Source organism: Notechis scutatus, chromosome 2 (assembly GCF_049901735.1).
Source record: "Notechis scutatus isolate UNSWTSFEM ecotype Mainland chromosome 2, rNotScu1.2, whole genome shotgun sequence".
In the NCBI taxonomy this organism is placed as follows: domain Eukaryota; kingdom Metazoa; phylum Chordata; class Lepidosauria; order Squamata; family Elapidae; genus Notechis; species Notechis scutatus.
The window spans coordinates 209191404-209218109 of record NC_142010.1 but is presented as its reverse complement, the minus strand read 5'-3'; the positions used below and the strand labels follow the sequence as shown (position 1 = coordinate 209218109).

General features: G+C 34.9%; 1 protein-coding gene across 1 annotated transcript; it reads right to left on the bottom strand.

Moving 5' to 3' along the window:
- Positions 1 to 1117: 1117 nt before the first annotated feature.
- SECISBP2 (SECIS binding protein 2) lies at positions 1118 to 26468 on the bottom strand. The gene is made up of 18 exons (XM_026674134.2): positions 26326 to 26468; positions 23071 to 23216; positions 22013 to 22256; positions 20328 to 20496; positions 19629 to 19861; positions 18396 to 18459; positions 17478 to 17635; positions 16844 to 16993; positions 15079 to 15180; positions 13660 to 13797; positions 13373 to 13511; positions 12010 to 12179; positions 10631 to 10769; positions 9001 to 9160; positions 5531 to 5751; positions 5191 to 5345; positions 3299 to 3497; positions 1118 to 1636 (listed from the first exon to the last, which is right to left on the bottom strand). The coding sequence occupies exons 1-18, from the start codon at positions 26353 to 26355 to the stop codon at positions 1527 to 1529; spliced, it is 2727 nt and encodes a 908-aa protein (XP_026529919.2). The 5' UTR covers positions 26356 to 26468; the 3' UTR covers positions 1118 to 1526.
- Positions 26469 to 26706: the final 238 nt, after the last annotated feature.

The following is a 26706-nucleotide window of genomic DNA, read 5'->3' as shown; positions in this document are numbered from 1 at the left end:
AACCGGGCCTTGCAAGTGGTGAGTGAGCATGTATATGTGTGCAAAACTCCCCTTGTGCTCGCACAAATGACGCTGAGTGCGCTTGCACCTGGTCACCTACCAGTCACAGGGAACTCCCCTCTCTCCCTCCCATTGCCAGATCGCCAAGCCAGAAAGGTTGGGGACTGCTGTCCTAGGACACAAAGACCCTTCACAATTTTTCTCTGTTGGGCTAAACTGCACCATTAGCATAGGTATATGAGCAAAACCGCAGAAAAGAATGCTTAGTAAACTCAGCCATTTCACATTGCCTGCTTCTCGTTTTGGGCTGCTGCCACTTTCTGCACCATAGAATCCTGCTAGCTTTCTAAAGATAGCAATTAACAGAGAAATTACTTTGTATGCAAAATGCAAGCTATTTTATGGTGAACATTTTCTGTTATCTGTGATTATAATCTACCACCAAACTTCCTTTTACGTCTCTGTAATCCCTTAATTTGGGATAGAGTTGGGCCAATGGAGCCGAGCATTTTACTGGTTGGATCCCCTTCCTAACACCACATAAAGTTTACAGCAGATTTTCTTTGCGCCTAGGAAATATCTGACGCTACCTATGATTGGGAGGTGAGCATCTTTACCACTAGGCCACCATGCCATACATGACTATAATCTACCCCCAATATTTAATAAACTGCTGGAGATTTTAGTTGACAGCTGAGAGGATCCCAATCAGGTTATTTGCAACAAATATATCTGTCAGTTCCAGGGCTGTACAGAGCCCCTCTAAAGTTAATATCAAGCTGTAGAACGGGACAGAATAGGAAAATACAGTACCAATAAATTAATGATTATTTTCTATGTATTTAATAATTCCACTTCGTTTCTACCATCTTTTAATTACACACCCATGACCTACACCAAATGGCTCCATCACAAAATAAACCAGCTGACAGTAGTGCATTTTTGTTTTTCTAATTTGCCTATGTCTAATTGGAATCATTATATATTAGTATATTTTATATATATATTTACAATAATGTCTCAGAGAAAATCAATAGTGTTCCCTTTTCTTTTTTCCCATTTCATATTATTATTTATGCACAGTTGGGTATTCTATCATAAAGAGAAAAAGAAACCACTTACAAGCTTAATTCAGTTCATTCAGTTCATTTGTATCAATCCAGTGACATAATTATAGGAAATCATGAGAACAGTGATTGGAGACTCTGTGCTTATACGGAGCAGAGACTAAAGGTCTTTCTCTACAATATTGCTATATGAAAAGACAAACAAACCCGATTCAATTCCTGTCTCAATCCGTATTCCATTTGGATGAGCCAAGCGCTTTCACTGAATCCGCCCTCGGAGGGAAGTTATTGAACAGCTCTGAATTCTTTGGCATTAAATTATCTCAGAAATTCAACTGTGGGTTTTCTATCCTATATTACAGATAATTAAATTTAGGTAATTCACTATTTACACGTCTATATACACTCAGACACACACATAAAGTAAAAGTCAATAATGCCAAAGAAGGTAGTCTTGATTTACTGAGGCTCCTCAACACCCAAGGGCAACATGTCAGTGGTTGACAGTTTTTCCAGCTCCAGGATATAAGGATTATACTCCTCTTCAAGCTTTTGCTTCCAGATCTTAACTAGAGGTACAAACAAACAAACAAAACACAAAAAGATTTTCCTCTGGGCAAAGACATTTTCACAACAGTTACAGACTATAGTTCTTACAAATGCTATAACATAAACGGTATATGAATGCAATGTAGTTTTACTATACTTTTGAGAATACTTAAATTGGAAAAATGGTCCCCCAAAGTAGCTAACTCGTAACTATTTCCTACTCAAATCTTGTAGCTTTGTATTCAGCTCCAGTTTCACAAAAATGTGCACAATCATTCATAAATAAAATGATAACTTTTTTATGAAGGAAACCATAAGATTTTTTTTTTAGGAAATGGAAAGTTTTCATTTATTAAGAACATAGACCGAACATATGCTAAATAACAGTTTGGCTAAAATAATTGATATTTTTAATTATCATTTTAAAAGCTATGTAAGAAAGCATGCAGGTCATCTATGTTAGCATAAACATAACATAAACCACTACAGTTTCTTCTTACCTCTGCCAGTGTAGCTTTATATTAGTGGTACGAAGGAGAAATCATGCCTATTTTGGTTCCTTGCAAGCCTTTCCACCCCACCAGCCTAAATCAGTAGTGATTAACCCTGGCTGGGGAAGGAAAGGATTGCCATAGAAGCAAATGAGATGGGATTTCTACTTTGCTCTACCAGTGTAAGAGTAGCGTAAAGCTAAGAAGAAATTGTGCCTATTTTTGATTCCTTGCAAGCCTTTCCTCTCCAGCCAGTGTAAATCTGGCAGAACTAAGAAGAAACTAAGAAGAAATCGCAGCGGTGTATGCTGGCTGGAAAGGATTGCAACAGAAGCAAATGTGACTGCATTTCTTCTTCTTGATTGTGCCACTTGGCCCAATGAGGGAGGGGCCTTCTCTACCCTGACTTCCTGAGCTCGTTAAAAGGTAAGTGAATGGTGACAGGGAAATGGGTGGGGAGGAGTGCATGGAATCCAGTATGTTGGTAAAGTAGGCCCAGTGCCTCTGAGGATCTCGATGGGCAGGATGAGAGGGAAATAGGTGGGTGGGTGGGTATGCTGCAGCATCTCTGCGGTCAGTGATAAGGGCGAATGACCATGAGGGAGCTGCAGAATTTATAACTTTGTAACCAATTTGTATTTAACTTTTGGGATGTTGTAACTTTGAATGTTCATTAAATGGCCTGTTGCACCTCAAGGATTATCTGTATTTATTTTTTGATATTACACTACTTTAGTTATTCTGCTGTAGAAGTCTCAAGGTAAGACTGGTTTAAAGGCAGTCACTGATTCCACTCTAAAGACTGAAGCACAAACTGCAGGAAGGATTAACAAACCTAGATTAACATAATCAAGATTTGACAAATTAAATGACATATTCAGCTATAACAAAGTAATGGGCAAATCTGCAACTGAAGAATATTCCAGAATGTTCTGTTCCCCTGGAACTCAATGTCTGAAACTCCTAAAACTGCTTCTGGTTTAAAAAATTTACTTTTGAAAATTATGAATTACTCCAAGAATGGCATAGTTGTAGTGGGGGAACAGAACATTCTCGAGTCATCTAGAATATTCTGTAATCACTGAATTGTGGTATCTTTGCTATTATAAAAACTGTTTACCTTAAAGGTGAAAATATACAGATGAAACAAAAAGAATTAATGTATTTTAAACAAAGACCCTGAAAACTCACTGTAATTTGGGGCGTCCTCTTCAGATTCTTGAAGGGGCACTATACCATTATCAAGCGCATAATTCTCTTTCTGATGGGTTTGGAGTGCACAGTCACCTTGTTTTACTTCTTCACTTGACTCCTTCTCTAAAGCTGAAATCATCTCCTTGTACGCCAGCCTTGCTTCCATTGTTAATTCCACCATTTTGTGAAAGTGGTCCTAATTTATAAGAATGGGGAATTTTGAACTATTACCATCTGGGAGACGATACAGGACAATAAAAACAAGGACAAATAGGCTGAAAAACAGTTTCTATCCCAGAGCAGTAACTATATTGAACTCTACTGTATAGTGTAATACTAATGTAGTATCAGGGGTTTTCAATTCAATTGTATAGAATGTGAAGGATTTTTGTTTTATTTTTATAGTTTTCTTATGTATGATGTACACTGAAGATGACATTTAATTTAGTTGTACAAGGTGCAATGACAATAAAATAAACCTATCTAACTATAGAGAATACCTAGTAACTATATAAAATTTGCTAGCAATCAGAATCTACAAGTGCAGCACATTGAAACAAAAAACCTGTTGAGTAAAAACTGCAGTGATACCTATGTAAAAATTCATTTCATATTATAGTGCCTCCGTACATCTCTGTGGCCAAGATCCTAATTATATGTGAAAACTAACTCTATTTACATGAACTGGGCATGATACAGATAAGTAAGATAAGTACAGATAAATAAGTCCAGTTTGCTTATTTTTGTTTTAGGGAAAGTCCGTTTTAGGAATTCAGAAGCCATGAAGCTTCTTGATTCATCAGTAACTTGCACTGTATTTACAAATGGGGTCTTATTTATAAGAATGTAGGGCAACTCATCATACCAATGGTTTTAATAAGTCAATCATTTAGGAATCTAAAATTAAACTAGGCAGCAAAAGATGTTATCATCTTGACCAACAGCCCTAGATGCTGCACCAATATAAGGGAATGGACTGATGCTAATAAACCAACAACTGCAATTACTGTTGGATACTGAAATACTGGGAAGGTGATTAAATGGAAAATTAGTTTTCCCCTCACTAATTTTGTGACATAGGGTAGTTGGGAAATATGTATATCTTCTCTGATAAAGGGCCTTGGATTAATCACTTATCTGTTCTTTAATAAGTTTCTACACAGTACAACTTGTTTACAGTTGTAATATACTATGTTCTGAATTATATGGAGTAACTGGGGCATGGTGAAAGTGCAGCGATTTCTTTCTTCAAACAAGTTAGAAATAATATTATGCTACAGCCAAAACGGCATTTCTGTAGGAGTGTGCAGGAAAGCAAAGAAAAAATAATTTGCTCAAGTTTCAAACATAAGTATATTTTTCTTCATGTTACTCAGTAATTATTACAAAGGAGAATCTGACATATACACATTTGAGACAAAACCATCTTCTCACTGCAATGAGTCCAGCTTGCTAAGCAATCCATGTATTCAGTGCAGAGCTCTGACTCAATGAAAATCAACTTTTATTTGAAAAAAGTTGCTTCTGAGAGTGAGATGATCAGCATATAAATCTAATAAAAGTTACCTGTAGCCATGCACACAAAAACATGTCTTTTTGCAGACATCTGTACTGAACATATAGATAACTACATAAAATTGACATAGTTGCTGGGTGGCAACATGGTTACTACTGTAGAAATAATCATGAACAAACCATTCTGCATTGCTCTAAAACTTGGAATAGCACCAAGTTACTTAAGGACATAGGAAAATACCCTGGAGCATTGATTGGCATCTTTTTAAATGCTGGCAGTAACTGTTATAATACTACTAATTAAGACTTTTAAAAGCTGATATTCAAATCTATACTAACCAAAGAGGGCAAACAGTGGCTATAGCACAACTCACCTGAGCACCATCGTAGCTGAATATTCCCACCACACTAACAGGCACTAATTTATTCACACAGTGCCCTAGAGCTTTGCGATTGAGAGCAAAAACAAATGGAATATTCTGTTCACATGCAGTATCAATTATGAGATGCAGAGTCTCATCCAACCCACCTGTGATTAAAAAACAAAAAATTAAAAATTTTTAAAAAATGAACGTTAAAAGAATTTTGCTGACAGAGTAAACTAATTTCTCTTCATTTATGTCTTGAGGGATTTTCCCAATGTCCCACTAAACTCCATCACAAAAGTCATCTGTTTGTTTTACGTAAATATGTTTTTAAGGTAAAAAAAATTACCTTTTGACTGAATTTTTTCACAATTTGGAGAAATGATGACACATTTCAACTTCTTCAGCTTCAGGTGTTTCAATACTTCTCTGAGTCCCATAACGACTCTGCGTTTCGTCTTGGCCTTCACAGGGTCTTTCTGATACAGGCGGTCTTGGAAATGAACCAACTCTTTTAGGAGATCTGTAACGCAGCTATCAACCTCTTTACTAAGCACTTGGGTACAGTAGCTAAAGAAAGAATCAATTGTTTTAGTATTTTAGCAAATGCCTGACTCTACCTTCTTTCTTATGCATTCTAATCAAATATGCATACATACAAATAAGTTAGATTTTTGACATTCAATATTTGGAATAGTAAACCAAAATATGCTATGGAATATTCACGTGGCACCATAAGCAAAATGGAAATCACTGAATGTACAATCTCAGAATAAGATCTCCTTTATAACAGGAAACAAGATGATCAAAAAAGTATAACTTGTTCAGCCAGGTGAAGATTCACTTCACTTCCACGTGAAGATCGTGGAACAGATCATGAATTATTGATGTCAAATATAAAAGTTAAACTTTAAAAGTTAAACAAATGCTAAGAAAGTTCTACTGGGAGAAATACATACAGAAATTAAGCTCAGTCGAGGGAATAGATACCCTTATGTGAAAGAGAACCTGAAGAGAGATCAGAAGAGATAAGAGACCCTGTAAAATTCAAACATTTCAAAGAAGAAATTATTCAAATGACGTGCAGATCAAGCATCATGATAGCTGGGAAAAGACAAAGGATGAAAGCTAAAGCCTCTGGCAATAAGAAAGATTTATTATAAATCAACACAGGCTTTCAACATCAAGCAGGAAAGGATTAGATAGTTCAATAATGTAAAAAAGAAAATAATTTTAAAAAACCCGAGAAATGAAAAAGTAGAGATAGCCTTAGAAAGATCACAAAAATCATGGGAGGTTTCAGCCAAGTTAGGGCTTCTTAGGAAGAAACATGGAAGAAATTGGATAGAAGCAAATGAAGTTAATAGAAGTTGAAAAGATAATACTCAAATCTTTTTTACAAACAGGATTGCAGAATAATAGAAACATTTCTTGCAGAGGAATATATTCAGGAACTGACTTTCCTAGAAGTGAAGGACAAGAGACATTAAACCAGCTGTCAAAAGGAATAGCACCAAGCATAGATGAAATTCCTATTGAATTGTTTAAAGCTACAGAAGAAACAGATAAGATACTAAGAGTTTTACTTCATACACAGAACAACACTCTGAGGCCCAGAGATTGGAAAATATAATTGCATAGAAATAATGGAATCACTTCCTTAATTTCTCACATAATCAAAATTTTGCTTAAGATCTTACAAAGAGGATCTGGAGATTTGTGGAGAGAAAAATGCCATATCAAAAGACAGATTTCAGAAAAGGGAAGAGGACATGAGTTCAGATAGCTAAAATGGGGCAGATAGTAAAGTTAGATAATTTAAGATATTTTGCTTCATCACAGTACAGCTATGACTAGTCTTGCCAGAATGTGAAATATGTAATTGTTATGCCAGAACATCCAATTATTCCTTAGATGAACCTTTAAAATGATCAAGAAGCTACTGTAAGAACTACATATGGGGAAAAAAGGTTGTTCAGAATTGGAAAGCAATATGAAAAGGATGCACATTGTTCATTTTAAACCAGACAGACAATCTATATAAGAACAGAAAGCTAGACAGTTGGAATCAAACTGGGAAGTTTGAAAATTTGATATGTGCATAAAATGCTTACTTCATTCACCAAAAGTAAGGAGACTTTATAAGAACACCTTACTTAATAGAGAGGCACACAACAATAGATGGTTTTGAATCAGATTAATAGATACATACATATTTCAGCTACTTGGGTGCATAAATAGGCACCAATTGAAAGTTACTGTTCCAGGTTGAAGTAGTTCTACAGAAATGGGAGAATAGGGGGAAAAAAACCTAACAACACTGGTAGCTGAAAAAAGAAGAAGGCCTTGGGATGACCATGTGGTAGGCATGCTGAGGGAATATGCTAATGGGAGAGAGATAACAGCCTTGTCTTACTCACCCCATCCATATTTTATTTTGCTTGAAGCTTGGAATAACTAAAGTATTTCTCATTTCAGTTCTATCAAATTGTACCTGGCTTAAAACTATTTGGCAGAACATCCAGAATGTGATGGCTTGTTCTGGACTCAAAACAACATTGAAATAAAAATTAGAAGTGAAAAAATTATGGGTTAATGTTAAAACAATAAGAAAACAAAGGACATATCAAGCCATATACATTGTGAACATTCAACTAAAAGCTGAAAGAACTGAAGATGGTAGATAATTTTGGAGTTTTGGGGTCAAAAATAAAGATGGACAGAATACTACAGAAATAAAGAGCAGATTAACTTTAGCAGGATGGCAATGGCAAACTGACATCACGGGAAATAAAGATATAAACATGGGATTTTTTTTTTAACAGAAATGTAGAGCAATTAATCACGGACATTAAGGTAGAATGAAATAATGAGGGTTACAGATTTGGAGACAATTTTAAAAATGCTGTGGACTACAAAAAGAACCAAGCAGTTTTGGACTAAATAAAGTCTAATGTCTCCCTTGAAACAATTATCAGCATAGAATACTTTGGACATGTGATATGATGGACTACGGGGGGGGGAGGAAAAAATCCCTACATTTGGCAACACTGAACAAAGTAGAAAAAGGAGCAAATACTAATTAGATGGAAGGATAGTGTTAAGGAAGTTGCTGGAGTGTCTTTGGAAAAGCTATGGATTGTTATCAGGCACAAGTCAAGATGGAATATATTTGTTCCTACTTATACCAGGGGCTGAACCCAATTGACACCTAATTAACATCACCTGAACCAAACAGTACATAAGAGAGTTCAAAAATGTCAATTTCTTCTTTGATGAACCAAAACTTTCCAGTGGTCAAGCTTATTCAAAAGTGTGAATCCACCATTCCACCCTAAAATGTAATTTGGTCACAATTAAGGTCATTCCAGAATTTTACTAATCCAGCATGTAACTGAATAAATGGAGGAAGTTAAATTGGATTCAGAAGAGGGCCACAGAGGTAGCTCCATCCCTTTCTGATCTTCAGAGGTTTGGTTGGAAATCTCAAGTCAAAATTACTTATTTGAACATGAGTGAAAAAAACATAATTTTGCACTGCATGGGAATCTGTACTAACAATTCAGATCAGTATGAGTAGAGCTTCCCTTCAAACATTTATGTTACCCAAGTTGGGGAGAATAAGAAATGATATCTTCATACTCTATCCAGTTTGACAGTTTTTACATATTCAGCTGAACATCTGAACTTGTAAGCCTTGTAAGGATTCTATTCAGATTGTAGCTTTGGGCCAAAACTATCATCAGGCATCTCACTTTCACAGACCTCCCAGGCCCATAACAGAAGCAATGTTTGAATGACTGATACCAATGTACTTACTCTCTAAATCTTCGGCTGTGGATTTTGGGAAAGCTGGGTTTCAACTGCGATGAAGCAATGGAGTTTTGCAAGGAGCCACTGGATTCTGTACATCTCAAGTCCACTTCTGAACTACTTTGCGTCAGAAATACTGGCTCCTCTGCAACTTCTTTTACAACTTCTAAGTAAAAGGAAGTTGTACACACAAATGGTTATTATTATTATTTTAATAGATCAGAAGCCTTAGAAGTACTATTGACTAATTTAGGCCAGTTAAATCTATTAAGGAATGATTAAAGTGAAACTGTCATGAAAAGGGACAGGCCACATAAGGAGGAGAGATTACAGAAAGGAAAACCATGGAACAGGACATCTTATATATTTCCATTTAAAGTTTAAGCAATCTTTGTACGTAAAGCAAATAGTTAACATTTAAAATAATCACATCACCATCCTTCAAAGGCAATATGTTTCGTATTTATAACTACAGTTAGTCCTTGACTTACAACCATAATGGAACAAAAAATTTATGTTGTTAAGTGAGACATTTGTATGAGTTTTGCCCATTTTACAAGCTTTCTTGCCCCAGATTGCTAAGTGAATCACTGCAGTTGATAGGTCAGTAATCCAATTGTTAAGTGAATCCGGCTTCCCCACTGGCTTTATTTGTCAGAAGGTCCCAAAAGGGGATCACGAGACCTCGGGACACAGCAATGGTCATAAATAAGAACCAGTTGCCAAGCATCTGAATTTTGATCACATAATCATGGAGATGCTGCAAAGATCGTAACTATGAAAAACGGTCATGTCACTTTTTTCAATGCTGTTGTAACTTTGGACTGTCACTAAACAAACTGTTGTAAGTCGAGGTCTATCTGTGAGTTAAAATCAACACCAAGTAGGAGAGGGCTCAACCATTTGTCTAAAGCCAAAGTGAACGATCACCATGCAATATTCAAAACACCATTACTCAAATTTTCTTGTTTTACTTTATTCTATGTTTTCATTGCATGTTATATTTAATTTATTGTTAAACTTTATATATTGCTTGAGAATGGACTGAATAAGTGATACACACATATATACTAAATTTATAGAATGATAAATATATATGTGTGTGGGTACAGTTATAGATTTTAAATATATAACTAATTTTAAATGTAACTATAACTAAGTTATAGCTATTATTACATTTACACTTGAAGTTATAGTTACATTTAAACTTTGATTAGAGCATAAAATAGAAAGAATATCTCTTCTTCGCATTTTCAAGCCCTTTAGGTTATAAGAGAAACTAATTCTTTCCTTTTCCCTTTTTTACATTGAACGGTGCCTTTTGCATGTAGAAAACCCTGCAATCCTAGATGCCAATTTAAGGTATAAGCCTGGTGCAATGAAGACCAACCTTGTCCACTGCAGTTTTTAACTATCTACAAAAGGCTCAAAGGTGGCAATTATATCTGCAAAAGGAAGATGAGAATTTTTAAACAAGATTCTTTGGGCACGCTGTAGGAAAAAGCAATGTCTAAGCTTATGTGCAGTAGCAGCTGTATTACAAACAAGCCACACCAATTATTAACATATTTTTTTTAAAAAAAAACCATTTCCTACAAGCACCTGGACCTGAACCGGTTGCCGATGAACCCTGTACCTTCTCTGGGGGCTTTACAAAATTGTTCGTCATCAGGAACAGATTCTGCATTCTGCTCAACAACATCAGCTTTCTTCGGTATAGCCATCTGTTCTAAAATGTATTGCTGTTTTCGCTGTTCTCTCTCCTTCAAAATAATCTTAAAAAGAAAATACTTGCATTAGGCTCCTTCCAAATAAGGTTAACTGGTTCCTGAAATGTTGGCAGGCAAAATTTAACTACTTTAGGATCCTTTTTGTCTGACTTTCCATGAAAGATAGTAGGGAAAGTGAATAGATTTTAAATATGTGGAAATACTGAATTCCTGTTCCATGTACTCAATGGGATGGGTTAAAATGAATGCCTTTAGTAAAGTAGGCTTCCAGAGATTCTCATTAGATCAAATTTTATTCATGTTGACCCACCATTGGCCAAAAATCTAGAGGGACACGTGTCCAAAATCCCTGAGGAAGAACACCACCTCTCTCCTGGCAGCTAAAAAGCATGGGAGAAATTAGCTAGATGTTTTTTCCCTTCCTCTGTGAAATTGTCTTGGGAGCCATGACTAACTGGGAAGAAAGAAACAGAGGAATCTAAGTTGAGAATGAAATCTTCCAAAATGCAGAAAAGAATCTGACATGCAGCCTTTTAGGTGCATGAATATTCAGAAAGAGTACTATTTGGATTGGATTTTGAACAGGCACTAAGCAAGCCTCATTCAATTTCTTTCAAGGCTAGTCTTGCTTCTAGTACCTGTTTACCATTTGGTCTTAGTCTTCCCATCATGTCTTCCTATCAAGTGTTCCCATCATGTCTTTGTTCATACTTTTTTTTTTGAGGCTCATTAAAAAAAAAAACTAACACCCCTCTGTGCTTTCTTTACTATTGTGTGTTCTTAATAAAGTTTCAGTACTATTTTACTAACATGAAGAAGCATCTTTTTAATGTTAATTTAAAAGGTAGGTCACAGGAGGATACTAATGTTATGTTGGTGTGTCAAAATAGGTTAGCTATACATTTGATATTCCTGATCATTTCAACAGCCTGTCCCCAAAAAACTCTTTTCAGGAATTCTACCTTAACAGTGAATTCACTCAAATTCTATCTTACCCACATTCCTAAGGATTAATGTATTAGTCCTTAATATGTTTCTTATAGCAACAGTCTGAAGAATTTCATATGTATTAAACATTAAAGAAGGCCAGTGCATCTATAGCAGTGTTTCGCAACTAAGGCAGTTTTAAGATGTTAACTTCAATTGCCAGAATTGTCCAGCCAGCCTGGGGAATTCTGGGAGTTGAAGCTCACACATCTTCAAATTGTCACAGTTGAGAAATGTTGGTAGGGCAAAGGAGCAACAATTATACAATATTGTACTTGGGGTGGTTAGATCAATGTACCTTTTTTAGTGATGTTGGCTTCTTTGGCTTTGGGACTTCTTTCTGCTTCCCCTTCTTGACCAATGGAGAACTAGAGTCCAAGGGGTTGTGTGGAGTATTTTTCTGAACTGACTGCAAAGTTTTTGTCACTCTGGGAGATTCCTTTAAGGGCAATGTTACTCCACCACCAACTGAAACAAATATAAATATGCAAATATAATCTGATGGAGGCTTTACATCTGAAGCCATTACTTACATTTGAGTGTAATTAAGGTTCAGCAGTGAATTCATCACATGAACTCAAGAATGTATAACAGAACATCTTCCTTTTTTTGTGTAGTAATATATTATACAAGCCTTCTCTTGGGAACATGGTAGTTTTTGAAAAGTAAACTGTTACCAATTTTTCTGCCCCATTCCTACCAATTTTAACTAAAAGTAATTAGTTTTTTATATCACTATTTTTTAAAATGATAACATACTCTGATTTGCTCTCTCTCTCGCACCATCTTCCACTCAACTGCAGATTGTTCCAGCAAGTGTTCATGGTCAGTCTTACCTTATTACTGCAAATAAAACCAGCTTGGTGTTTAACGCTAAATGTTTAAATGACATTTAAGAAGTCATGAAACTCTTCACTGAAATTCAGTGAAGTCATTACCACCTTGCATTTCAGATCTATGAACAAAGTCTGACCACATTTATTGCAAATATTCAGACTGCTCTCACAAACTTTTGTGGATTAAGAGCAGCTTTATCTTTTATATCCATTCAGTGTTTAACCCTGTCAATCTAATGGTGATCATCATAATTTATTATTATTTATTTGAATGGTGGAAATACTTGGGCCTTGCCTATGATATAAAAGTGGACCATTTAGACTGAAAAACATTAAAGCTAACGAATTATGCATTAAATCCACATAGTGGTTTTGATAGATTTTACCTGCCCCACAGAATGGAAGCAAGTTTAATTCAAATCAAACAAATTATTGAAGAAGAACAGCACGCATTGGCTGGTTACATAAAAGACAGCCAAGAACAAGCATTGATGCAAATTAAAAATTGAAACTTAGGTACAGGAAAACAAAACAAATATTAAAATAATATAATAAAAATAAGGACAAATTACTGGCAAGAAAAAGAATTACATGGAAAAAATTGATGCATATGACAGTCAACATCAGCTAAAGAACTGGTAGCTTTGACTTCACATGGCTGTGAACAGGTAATAAAATAATATCCTTTCTCTGAATTATTTCTTTCTATTCCTTCTATTGAAATCTTTCAATAATTATCTCACCTTAGAAGATATGAAGTACAAAATAGAAAAAGAGCGATAGATTTGAATGTCATCATCTAGAGAAACAATATCAAAAGTATACCTGAAAGTACCACAGGTTTAAATGATTGCTTTAATTTTTCTGCATGCTGTTTTTCTTCCAAAACTGCCAGCATATCCCCCAAATCAAGCTGCACAGGAATCTGACTCTTTTTTGTATTTTTCTTAGAGGGCAGAGTATCCTGTAGGAAGTACCAAAAAAATAAATAAAATCCCACAGATTTTCTTCCATTCCAAATTTTATCTAAGAAATAAATGTGAGCATACCTATCCAGCAATATTCATATAGCTCACAAGCAAGTTAATGTAACACAGAAAGAACAAACTCACCAGCATTTTCTTTTTTTGTATTGGAGCTGGTGAATCCTGTTTGCTTGTTTTTCTTGTTGATAATACATCTGGCATAGGTATTATTAATTCCTTTGGAGAACAGTCATGAGACTCAAATGTAGAGAGCTTTGTGATTACCTTGGAAAACAAATACAATGAAAAAGGTATGAAGGGTGAAAAAGTATAGCTTAGTTGAGTAATCTAAACAAAAGTAGTCCTTGTTTAGCAGTTGACTTAACCGTCTGTATTTATAATGGTGATGAAAAAGAAACTTTGCAACCAGTTGTTTTATTTACAACTTTTGCAGGTCTGTAAAGCAAAGGAAAGCTGAAGTAAGAACATACACATTGTTGCAATTTCATTTCATAACCATGCTGCTGGTTACAAGGACTACTTGTAGATTTTAATTTACTGATCTAAGCTCATGAGTTAACAGGATTCTAGTTACTAACTCCAAAAGTATGATGACAGGTTTGGATTCAAGTGATATTCCATGAATGCTTTCACATGTGCATCTATTCCTGCTTCCGTTCTTCAGTTTCACATCTCTCTCTGTGCCATATGTGATATATGTCCATCTGTGCCATATGTCCATCCCAACTTGCATGCATGGAGATGTTATCATCGACAAACAACTTTGAGTACAAGTAATTACCAAAGCTTTTCTAATGTGTGTAGGGCAGCCATTCCTAATAAATTGGGAGCCAGGAAGCAGTTTTGAGACCATAAGGTGTATGTTTCATAAAATATCTTCCATGGGTACTTGCCTATTCACAAAATTACCAACCATAAAATCTAGCAAGACATCCTTTTATGAAAATGCAAACCAGCAAGGATGTTTTTCCAAGGTTATTTTCTAACACTGCAGCTCTCTATTATTTTTATATTCTAAGAAACCATATGAAGATTGTTTACAGCCTTCAAGAATTTTGGTTAAGAAAGATGATGCTGGTACTTTGTGTCATATCACCTTCCTGTTCACTGGATTGCAGTGGAGACAAAGGAAACTTCTGTCAGTGTGTGTCTTCCTCTTATTTTTATTCCCAATTCCTCTATTATGACTGATATTATTTATCAGTGGACTGATAAATGAAGTTCACTGCATTTATTTTTCATGATATTTAATACACTTGAGCAAAGTGCTCAGACCGATTTGAAATGAAAGAGGAATAAACCCCAGCCATTAAAAAAAATAAAAATGATGTTAAATTTACTGGGTATTGGATCATAGTTTTTTTGTATGCCATTTTTTCTTTTTTGTTGTTAGCAGTACTGGATATATGCTTTTTTTTTTTTTGCTTTATTTATTTTTCTATGTTATATTTTACCTTTTATAATAAAACAAATAAATATACTTTAAAAATAAAAATAATGAATACCCATTTAAAAGTGAAAATAGAGACAAATAATAATTCTTACTTTAGTCTTCTCAATAATAGGTGTTAAACAAGGAATACTTTCAGTTGCCTGTTTATGTTTTCTGTCAAAAGCAGCTGCTAAATCTGGGAATTCTTCAATATCCTATGTAAATCAAAGTAGACTGAATAGATCAGAGTAGGAAACTATTTATTTATTTATTTACAGATATAATTCAGAGACTCTCTAACTCCTGAGATTTTTAAATCACTTAAAATTAAAACAAGAACAATACCACCACCACCACCCAAAAAAACCCAAAAGAAAATCACAAGTGGTTCAAAGACAAACATATAAACAAAAGACCCATTTAAAGAAGCTCAACAATTGTTCTGCCCCAAGTTTTGGGTAGACAGCTAGGCCTAATAGCTCCCTGAATATCACCAGGATAGAAGCCACTTCTATCTTCTTTCTCAAAGCTACACAGTCTTTTCTAATCATGCTGCAAATATTGGTTATATGTTTTCTTACAATTTTTAAGTGGGAAACACAAAAGAAAAGGTGTAAGACACATAAGACAGAAAAACTCCATGATACCACCACCGAAGCTCAAACTGAAGTTCAAAGGACTGGACTAATCATGTGAATGATAACAGTTCTATCCTACAGTGGCCTTGGCCTCCAAAGATTATTTATCTCTGGTTTAAGCTATATCACACTATTCCCTAGAAGCAAGCCTTCCTTTTCCCTCTCTCTCATTATAGTATTATGCCAGGTTCTAGGTTCTGAGTATTTTTCCTGCTTTTTATATGAAGTGATTAAAAAGAGAAGTGACATAATATTTCTAATTTTAAAGATATATCGGTAATCAAGTAACTAAGTTGGCATAATAACTAAGACTCTCCAATTTCAGATTCCGAATTCTCAGGATTGTATCTCACATCTTTCATATATCCACTAGGCATATTGGTTTAGTAACTAAAGGAATATGGAAAATATATTTTCAATAGTCTTGTGTGATAAATTATGAAGGATAATGTACTTGAAAGCTTTTGAATTATAAAGCAGAATATAAATACAAAGCAAAAGTACATGAGCTAGCCACTAAGCCATTCTCAAAAGCTATTATTTATTAAACTTATATGTCACCCCTCTGAGGAAATCCCAATAGAGATTTAAGAATGTGCAGCTGAAATCAGTTGAAGTAAGCGATAAAGCAATCTATTTCTAATTTATTATTATAGTTACTCTCTTAAGATGAATTTTCAGTAGGTTTTACTAAGCCAAGGGCATTAAGCAAAGCCATTCTCTTTTGTCTTCTCCTTTTAGTGTATGTATGTGTCTCTGTATTTCTTTGTTTATTTCACACTCAAGGAGGAAAACAAATCCCTAATGTTGGTAAAGATATTATAAAACAGTACTAATCCAAAAGTTAGAAACTTAAAGAAAAAGTATTATTATACACTACAGGAGTTTAACACTATTCTCTACTTAGTGGTAGAATGTATAACTTTTATAAGAAGGTTGTGATTTTCTCCACTTATGTACTATCATTATTACACATGGCATTAAAAAGTACAATAAAAAGAGCAATCCTTTATTTTTAAATAGGACCTAACATTTTAAATAATTAAGGAAAGAAATTTATACTAAAACCTGGAATTTAGGCTTAATTTTTATTTTACATAAAATAAAATTTATATTATTTTTGATGGTTATGTGAAACTTAAATCAATTACTTTTTATTTCTTCAAATTATATTGTGATATAATTCCTTCACAAACACATAAATGAATAATTAATTGAGTCAGATAATTAGCTTTAGCACCTCGATTCTTGGAGGGTCTTGAACTAAAATCCTCTGGATAGGAAGTTTCTCAACTTCACTGCATGATTTGGGTTTCTTTTTCTTCTTTTTCTTCTTCTTTTTATTTGCTGTTTCTTCAAGGTTACTTGCATTTTCTCTTCTTTCTGGTTGCTGAATAAGTAGAAGTAAATAATTTCTTAGGAGAGGTATAAAAAAAGCCAAGACTTTATTGCAGAATATGATCATTTTATTTATTGGTTTATTGTTATCGTGAGTTTGCCCAGAGACGTTTAAGATGGACGGCCATATAAATCTTACATAAATAAATGCTCAATAATAAATATAAATAGAAGAAAAGCTATGTAGTGAAAATCAATGAAAGTTGATCAGGAGAGTCATTATGCACAGAAAAAGAAAGAAAAATGTGGGTTACTTAATCTCATATATTCATTTTTATACCACTTCTATTAAAAATATTCTAGAGAAATAGATTTTATTAATTCAGAGCAAGAATACTATTCATGTGTTTGATTTTTACCACAATTATCGTTCTTCCTCTTACAAATCCATGCATTTAAATATTTTATACTGCAGGTTCACTAAAGTTCTGGTTGATTATAAAACAGGAAAAGAGCTTGGAAACTGATCTTCATACCTTGTAATCCTCAGGAACATTATCTGTTTTTTTACTTCCAGAATGATTGCTTGCCAGAATTGAAGTTGGAACTGAAACAACTTTTTTGGGAGTTTGTGAAAGCACCGTGGCCCAAGATAAGGGTGACTCAGTGAAAAGGCCTGAATGTGCCTGAGGAACTGAGAAAGACAATATTTTATTCAAACTACCAGAATAAACTAAGAGTTGAAATGAGGGTCTTTGGTGCTCTCTGAGCTTCGTTCTTTTCTTGCAAATGTTTCGTTACCCAAACTAGATAACATCATCAATGCTAGTAAGGAGTGGGTTTGCTCTCAGTTTATATTCTAGTGCAGAGTTGTCAAACTCAATTTCATTGAGGGCCACATCAGGGTTGTCTTTGACCTCAGGGGGGGCTGTGACCATCTTGACATCACTCATGTTGGAGGCACCAATGGGAGCACTTGGCCAGCAGAAACAGGCTCACAAGCTTCGGCTGGGATGGCTTCCTACAACCCTTTGCCAGCGAAAACAGAGCTTGCAGGCCGGTCCTTCACTGTTTTCAGGGTGGCCCCATGGGCCAGATCTAAGCAACACCAATAGGGCAAACCAACTCCTTATGAGTACTGAGTATATTAAATAGTTTAGGTAATGAATGTCTGCAAGAAAACAACAAGGCTCAGAGAGCACTAAGGACCGCTCATATGAAATCATGATTTGTATTTTATGTATAAAATGAAAACAGGAGATCCTCGATGATTACTGTATATAATGAAACAGACTAATTACATGTATGGATATTTTATCTACAGAATGAATGGATTTTAAGCACATATTTATAAAGTAAGACCTGGAATGTGAATTAATGCTTTAAATTCTAAAGTAGCAGGATACAGCATCAACATGAAGCCAAGTTATATTATGCTGGATAGTAGTGCTTACCTCCAGGATCTGATGAAGAACTTAAGGGTCTTGTATGGAAATGCTTTTTTCGACATACTTCAACCTAGAGTAAATATTAACACCTTTAGTTGAAAATATGTACAACTTACATTTAATTTAAAAATAATTTGTCACATGCATCTCTACTCAGTCAATCAGAAAGCAAAGCTCATCATGATAATAAATTAAATAATAGTTCATAATAAAATAAAAAACTGGTCCAGAATAGTTTCGGTTGTTGCAGAAAACATCTTGCTTCATGAAAGGAATTCTTCGGGATCCAGTATGTAATTTATGTACAATGGAAAATCCATATTTAGTTATGTTCATTTACAAACTTACAAGAACCACTGAAAATAAAACACAAATACATACATACAGGTGTTTTTTTTTTTGCCAGACAGGCATAAAAATCTTATCTTTTTAAATCTTCATTTTTAAAATCTTTAAGGCTCTTATATAGAATTTGTTGGGAATAGGTGGTTTATATTTTGCTAATTGGTCATTACTACTCATAACTCTGAATTTCATATCTATTTGTATGAAATAAATGAAGCTAAACTCATAGAAGAGTGGTGGGGGGAGTAAAAAGGACTAGAGAAATTAAATCCTTTAACTGAGCAAAACTTTTTTGGGGAAAAAAATCTATGGCTGAAATTTAATTTATTAGGCCCATTTAACACAACCAGCATACGCCAAAACTCACATTTGGCCAATAAAATGGTTGTCTTAATTTTTTTACTTAGCAAGCATGATTTGGTGTATTTATTACCTGCTAGACAATACAAAACTTAAGCTATATTAATGCATTCAATGCATTGTTCTCACTGAGGCAACATTATTACAGAACAAAATAAACCAACCCATACAAAAATTATTACATACACAAGTGAAATAAGAAAAGTTTAATCATTTTCAGTTGCCAACCCAACTCTTTCTCCTTATAAATATAAATCAAACTAAGTTTTCTGCACCACCACCCCCGAAAAGGATATTTTATACCTAATATATAAAATAATCAGAATGTCGTTTTAAGAAGACATAGAAGAACATTCTTGGGAACTAAGAATTCAGTTCCAAATTTTCTCTAACATGCAATGGAATTGACATTATTGATTGAAATATATTTCTATTCATTTTTCCTTAATAGAGATTGGCAGTTGTACTGATCAGCAAATAGTTTCGTATCAACACCTCTATTTTCAACATCTCAAACACTATCCAGTGGCTAACCTCTTTGGTTATGTTTGAAATTGCAAGTTTTCCTGGAGGTGTCAGAGGCAGCTTATCTCCTTCTGCTGAGCCCACTGGCCCCCATGCATGCTTTTGAAGATCCAGGAGATTGTTACTTTCTAGGTCTTGGAGTTTTGGGAAATCTGACAAGGTCATTTCAAAGGCAGGTTCTGGTAGATGCTCAGCGTTTGGAATTTGGTTGAACTTCCCATTCATAACTTTAATAGGCCTATCTAATTTAAAACAAAATGTAAACACTAATGGTTACCTTTTTCAATAGCTATAATCAGTTTACTATTTTTAAGTTATTATATATAGGCCAAATCTTGAAACAAATTATTCTGTTAAAAGACTCAAGCTGCTGCATTCTACCACCCTGTATACTATCTTGATTTTCATCGCTTTCCCCAGCCAAGCCAGCCAATAATTATATCCACACTAAGCATGCTCAATTCTAATTAGATTGTTTCCCTTCATTTCCCCTCCCATTTAATTTAGGTCAAATTTGTAGATGCACACAACTGTGCCCTGTTCTAGCTATATCCAAAGTCTGATTTTTTTCCCCCTCAGACTTCTATAGGAACTTCTTTGTTTCAAAAGAGAGAACATTTCAGAATAATTTCTCTGTATGGATGGGAAAATTTTAACAATCTTTAAATATATTATTTAATAATATATGTAATCTAAAAATGATCTCACTGTGTATTCTGGCCTCTTTTTTTTCAATCATGTAAGTCAGTGTGTCAGATTTAATAGGATTCCTGTTATGCTGAGCAATATAAGGTGAATTTTCTGTTGATCTGCCGGTAAAATCACTTCCATTAGGCCTTTGATCCTCCAATCTAGTTTCATTATTTTTCAGTTGTCTCTGTACAAAATAACGAAGAAAAACAATACATATTCCAAGCTGATTTTTCTATATTATTTCCTTGTTTATTTCACTTATATTATTTACATTTATTCAAATACTCAACAGTTATTAAAACATGCAAAACAAAATGAACATTAAAGAAAAAACACAAACTACGCCGAAAGAAAAGTCACTGACAAGAGAGTATATTTCTTCCTGGGATTAATGCAGAAGAAAGCCCTTTTGCATACATCTAACAATTGGTTCTCAGATAGAGAAGGCACACAGATGAGCCTCTTCTTCAGATCTTAATATTCAGACATGTTCATACGGGAAAGATGATTTCTCAGATAACAATTAAACATTAAAAACTGTTAATATTAACTACTTCATTTGTGTTAGGAAAACAAATTGCAATAATACAGATCCAGCTATATGATTCAAATATTGGTTTTCAGCTCAGCTCCTGCACTTTGTATTAACTTTTGGACTTTTTTCAAGGATAACCCTATGTGCAGGTAGTCCTTGACTTACAACCATTCATTTAAGCAACTGCGGTACTAAAAAAAGTGACTTCCAATTGATGCTCACACTTATAACCATCACAGCGTCCCCAAAGTTATGTGGTCAAAATTTGGGTCCTTGGCAACTACATCGGGGTGTCAAACTGAAGGCCTGGAGTGCTTAGATCTGGCCCACAGGGCTGCCCTGGAAACAGCGAAGGAGCGGCTAGCCGTGCCTCTGCTAGTGAAAATGGAGCTTGGGAGGGCCGCGTGCATCTCTTCTGTCCTCTGTTTTCGCTGGCAGAGGGTTGCAGGAGGCCGTTGCAGCTGAAAATGGAACTCGAGAGCCTGTTTTGCTGGCAGAGTACTCAGGTCACCACAGGCACCCGACACGAGCGATGTTGAGCTGGCCACACCCACCCTGGCCCCCGAGGAGAAACACAACCCTGATGCGGCCCTCAATGAAATCGAGCTTGACACCCCAGAACTATATGTATTTATGATATCTGCAGTGTCCTAGGGTCACGTGATTTCCATTTGCAACCTTCCCAGGGAACTTCAAACAAGCAAAGTCCAGCGGGGGATACAAATTAACAACTGGGGTGATTTACTTAATAGCTGGGGCAAAAAAAAAGTTGTAAAATTGAGTGCCAGTTACTTAACAATTTCCCTGCTTGGCAATGAAAGTTCTGATCCCAAAAGTTTGGCTGTAAGTCGAGGACTATCTATAGTGCTCTTTGTAATAGATGCATTGAAATACAAAGCATGAACAAGGGTTACCACATCTGATTTTTCTCAGGAAAGGTCACAGCTAAAACAGTGGATCTATTTGTACAATCTTGCTCTTTATTGCAGTCAGTACTTGTGAATCCAATGCCAGCTAATGATCAAAAAGCATGCTAGAATGGGGACCACAGGTTCTCATGTTGGCAATATTCAATAGTATTAGCTCCTTCTTTGGAAATGAAGAGCAAGAAGCGAGAAGAATAGAGAAAGAACAGAAAACAGCTGTCTAAGCGGTTATCACTTACCCTGGATAAAGTAGCACATTGTTTTCTGATCAAAGAAGTCTGTTTGGTGAACTCTTTACCCTGTTTAGTAAAAATGTTCTGACTCTGGAAGCTGGAAACTGCATGTGTTCTTGGTGCGGCAGTAAGTGAATAAGGAGGACTGCTGTACTCCGCAAGAGAAGTACATCCTGTAAGATTTTGAGATCCATGCTGAGAAAGACAGGTGGAGGTATCCCACGGTACTTCTTCAATATATAGCTGTTGTCTTAAACAGAATAAACATATTGATTTTTAGCGGAATAGGTTACTCAAACACATCAACATTTTATATCCCACTGTACAAGTATGTTTTTATTTTATATCTTAGTATGTGTGGTATTCAAATGAAACAATTTGTGAAACAATTGTTATAATGCAGAAACATGGCTTTCTAAAGCTGTAACAAATCAGTTGGTTTTATTTTGCTAAGAATTTTTTGACAAATTAATCTCATGGAATGAAAGCTGATTTACAAAAAGAATCGTTGGAAAATATTTTAGTTCTAAATGCTAGCATTAATGTTTAGATTTCTGATCAACATATAACAGAACATTATAATGAACATCACAAGTTGTGAAAGTATCAACATTTATCTATGTTTTTAGAAATGAATTATTTTATATAAATAAGATTGTTCCTTTAATAATTAAATGATAAGTTATAATTTTGTTCCAACAGCAAAACAATCTAACAAAAAAGGAACTGGTATCTCAAACTTTTTTTTCTTTATCCTTAATTCTCTTCTCTTCTTTCCATTTAAACTCTGTTCTTATTATTCCATAGATAATAAAAGTAAGGCATTTAGGGATGAGAAAAAGCCCTAAGTCACTCATCAACTTTGAAGTGTTTCATTACTGTAACCTAAAATACTGAAGGAACATTTCAATGACATCACTCAGAATAATTGTTGAAATGGGGAGCCATATACATTGCTTAAATCAATAACCAATAAATATAATTACCAAACTACTTAGAAAATCAAATTCAAGATCTTGGGAAGTTAATAGTTTCCTCAAAAATGAGACATAAAGGGTACATACTTATTTACTGATGGCTCCTGAACATATGGGTAGCATGTTGTATAATATCCAGGAAAGACACATGCTTCTGAGGGTTCTGACCATGCCACTGTTACTGCTGCAAATTTGGGGACAAATGGTTTAACCTCTGCTGATAACTTGATGCCCTGATATACAAAATAAGTTTTGATTACATATACTTTCAGATTATCCACAATCAGTTAAAAACACTGTGCATGTACATGAGAGAAAATGATTCTTCTACTCCTCAAGCAAGAATGAAGATTTTAAAATGCCAACTGTATATTCAAAACAGCACCAGTAATTTGATGGCTTAAGCAAATACTTGCTTTAAAAATACGCACATACACATACATATTATAAGCATGGAATAATTGTATATTGCAAGGAATACAAAATATGCTTTTCTATCAATTTCAATTATCTCTGAATAATTACAAGCAGCAGCAAAGTTATTACAGGCAGTAGAGACACAGAATTTTTCTATCTTTGCTATTAAATTAAGTTAAAAGACTTTCTATAGGCTTTAGGGAGTTTCTTCCTTCCTGCAATCTCTCTTCTTTTGCAGGAATTTCCCTACTATCCTTTTACCCCAGTTACCGTCTTACATTACAAATTTAAATGTCAGCTGTAATTTAAAGAAGTTTGTGAAAGAGGAAACGTGATCTCATTACACACTCCTAGCATATATATCTATGTCTATGTATGCATATTTATATATGTAGAGAGAAAGAGAATATCAGCATGGTGTAGCAGTTAAGCTGCTGGACAGGAAGTAGGGAAATTTAATCCTCCTTTAAGCAAAGAAGCTGCCAGGTAACTTTGGGCCAGTCACTCTTTTTCACTCCTAGTTGGGGCAGTTAAAAAAAATAATCCATCAATTCGTACTAGACCATCACAGTAGATTATAATCTGTAACAATCAGTGAAAAAAACTTTAACCTGCAGTAGGTTGATTTGAGCAGAAAATAATAATATGCATATACACTTTTGTGTGTTTGCATTGGCTCTATGTTAACTTTCATTTATAAAGCAGCAACCAAACTGAAGCAAGTTATTCAGCTAGCAGTTAAATGCCCATTCACTGTGCACCCTCTAGTGGTTATTTCTAAAGACACTGCAGGAAACTCAAGGGTTTCGGTCAAGAATATGAATTATTTATTTTTGCAATTAGTGTAGCCATAATCTGGCAAATTTATACTGATTACTTGTAAGTGCATATTTAATCAAAATTTGAAATATACACAAATATTAAGCTAAACTATGCCTATTGAATATCTTTTTACATTTCTGAGAATTTGAATACATTAAAATTTGCAACTTTACATCACATATTTTTTTCAGCCAGTAGCTAATCATAATTATCTTTTGGATGAAATAACTAATTCATAAATTAAAATCTGAAAAAACATATACTATACAACTTAACCAAAGTGTGTGTGTACACACACAAGCCCAGCTCCATTCTGAAATATTACATATCTGTACTTGTAATTCCCATGAGCCATGACATTAGACACAGTTATCTTAAGCTTCTACAACATTCCCAATCATATTGTTGAATTAAATTGGTTTATTCTGTTAGGAATCACATTATATACAGTTAATGTGCTTGTATATGTTCTAATAAGCCTTATAGAACCATACACTTTCTCTAAGTGGAATAACTGTGTTTGGCTTGTTTTGTATTATGTTATTATTATATTATTATTACATTATATATATATATATATATATATATATATATATATATATATATATATATATATATATATATATATATATATATATATATATATATAATTATTATACAGATTATTATTAGCACTTCTAACCACAGAGGATGTGAATAAATTTAATGGCAAAAGTAACGCAGAGAATACTTTTTCTTGGATGCACTTTGCTCTCAGGAGAAAAGCTAGTAAATGCAGATAAGCTTATTCACTAAGAAGCAATACTAATGACCTATTGCATCATCTAGTTTTAATTTGGCTACCAATATATTATTTTAAATAATCTTCTATATATATATTATTGTCAGACACACAATTTGGTCATAAGTGGACAAAAAATGTAACTGTTGTATTTGTAATCATTAAAAGAAGTACCTGCTACATAAGGAATGTTTTTTACAGATTAAATAGTAATCAGAAAAGTCCAATGTCAGGTTTCACACTTTCTAAAGTAACTGCTATCATTCTCTCTCCCTGCCCCTTTAAATAGTTGTGTCAATATTTTCAATTAGACTCCTTTTAACCAGCGGCAGAACCTAGGTTAAAATTCTGGAAGACAACGGCAAACCATTTACAGTCTATATTAATATCAAGAAAATGATATTGTTGCACATGATGTAATTCCTGGGTGTTGAGCTCAATTTCAGGAAGCTGTTTTGCTTGTTTTAATTCATCTTATTTAAAATGATTTACATTTACAAATAAAATTACAATACTGTTCTATATTGTAAGGTACCTTACATTATCTCTGAGACAAGTCTTGAAAGTCAGATAATATATTCACTGAATAAAATAAATAGGTTGCTTTTATTGGAAAAAGGACTGGCTCCTGAACTTTAGCTTTTTTGGGGAAGTTTTGTCATTAAAATGACAGTCCTTGAAAAACGAACAAACGGAGAGAAATGACAACTCTATCATTGCTTTAGAGAACAGACATTACATGCAAAGCCATACACTACTGAAAAAAGATTCCATAGGCAAGATTCGTTTTAATTTTAGCCACCTTGGAAGCGGAATGGCATTAATTTCCTGTAATGATGTTTACAGTATATTGGCTACGTTCACAGAATATTTTAACAGTAAGGCATGGTTAATAAGCACCCCTGTTTGTGTTCAAATAAGTTGTTGATATGAAAGGAAAATAACGTTATGGTTTAATGTTTGGCTTCGGACTTTCCGCTGCCAAAACACACTCGAGATGTGCCTTTCCGAAGGGCCAGAACTTCGCTTGTATTTGCTGTGTATTTGCTCTTTTCCTTCTTGCAGAAAAGGAAGGACTCCCCCACCGGAATTGAAAAGACTGTCATCTATTCTACACCTTCATTTCGAGGCTCCCGTCGTAAATCAAGCGACGTGATTTACCGAGAAGAAACCTCAGAGGTTTTCCTTTCTTTCTCTTTACAGGGTTGGGGTGGTAGTTCTCGCTGCCGGTTACATAACAACGGCCAGGGCGACCTAAAGAAAAGCCGGTCTTTATTTTTAGTTCTCCGCAGACCCAGCCTGACCGCCGTTTCCCCGCTTACCTCATTGCCCGCTCCCCGTTCTGAAGTCATGGCGGGGGAGAAAAAGAAAGGGGCAAGCAAAGGTCAATGCCTCGCTAACGGCAACTTCTACCCTCCCTTCCACCACAAACCCAGCTGGCGCGCACAAAAGCCGTCGTGGAAGCGACGCCGGAGCCTCTTGGGCTCACGGCCAATCAGCAGCGGCGTATTCATCACATGACGGTCGTCATGACGCTAGAGGCAAAGAGAAGCTTGCAGGCGGAAGTATTCGAAGGGTCTCCCGAGAAAGTCGTGCCGGGTGGTGGTTGGCCGGGAGGGAAGCTGCATCCAGGGAGGGGAACCGGTAGAACAGGCCATTGTGAGAGCTTTTGTTATGCAATCTCCGAGAGGAAGTGACAGAAA

Coding starts and splice junctions, on each gene's coding strand:
- SECISBP2 (XM_026674134.2), bottom strand. CDS start 26,355: ATGACTTCAGAACGGGGAGCGGGCAATGAG. Junction 23,217..26,325: donor AACGGGGAGCGGGCAATGAG/GTAAGCGGGGAA, acceptor TTTGTATATCAG/GGCATCAAGTTATCAGCAGA. Junction 3,498..5,190: donor TCAGCTACGATGGTGCTCAG/GTGAGTTGTGCT, acceptor CTTATAAATTAG/GACCACTTTCACAAAATGGT.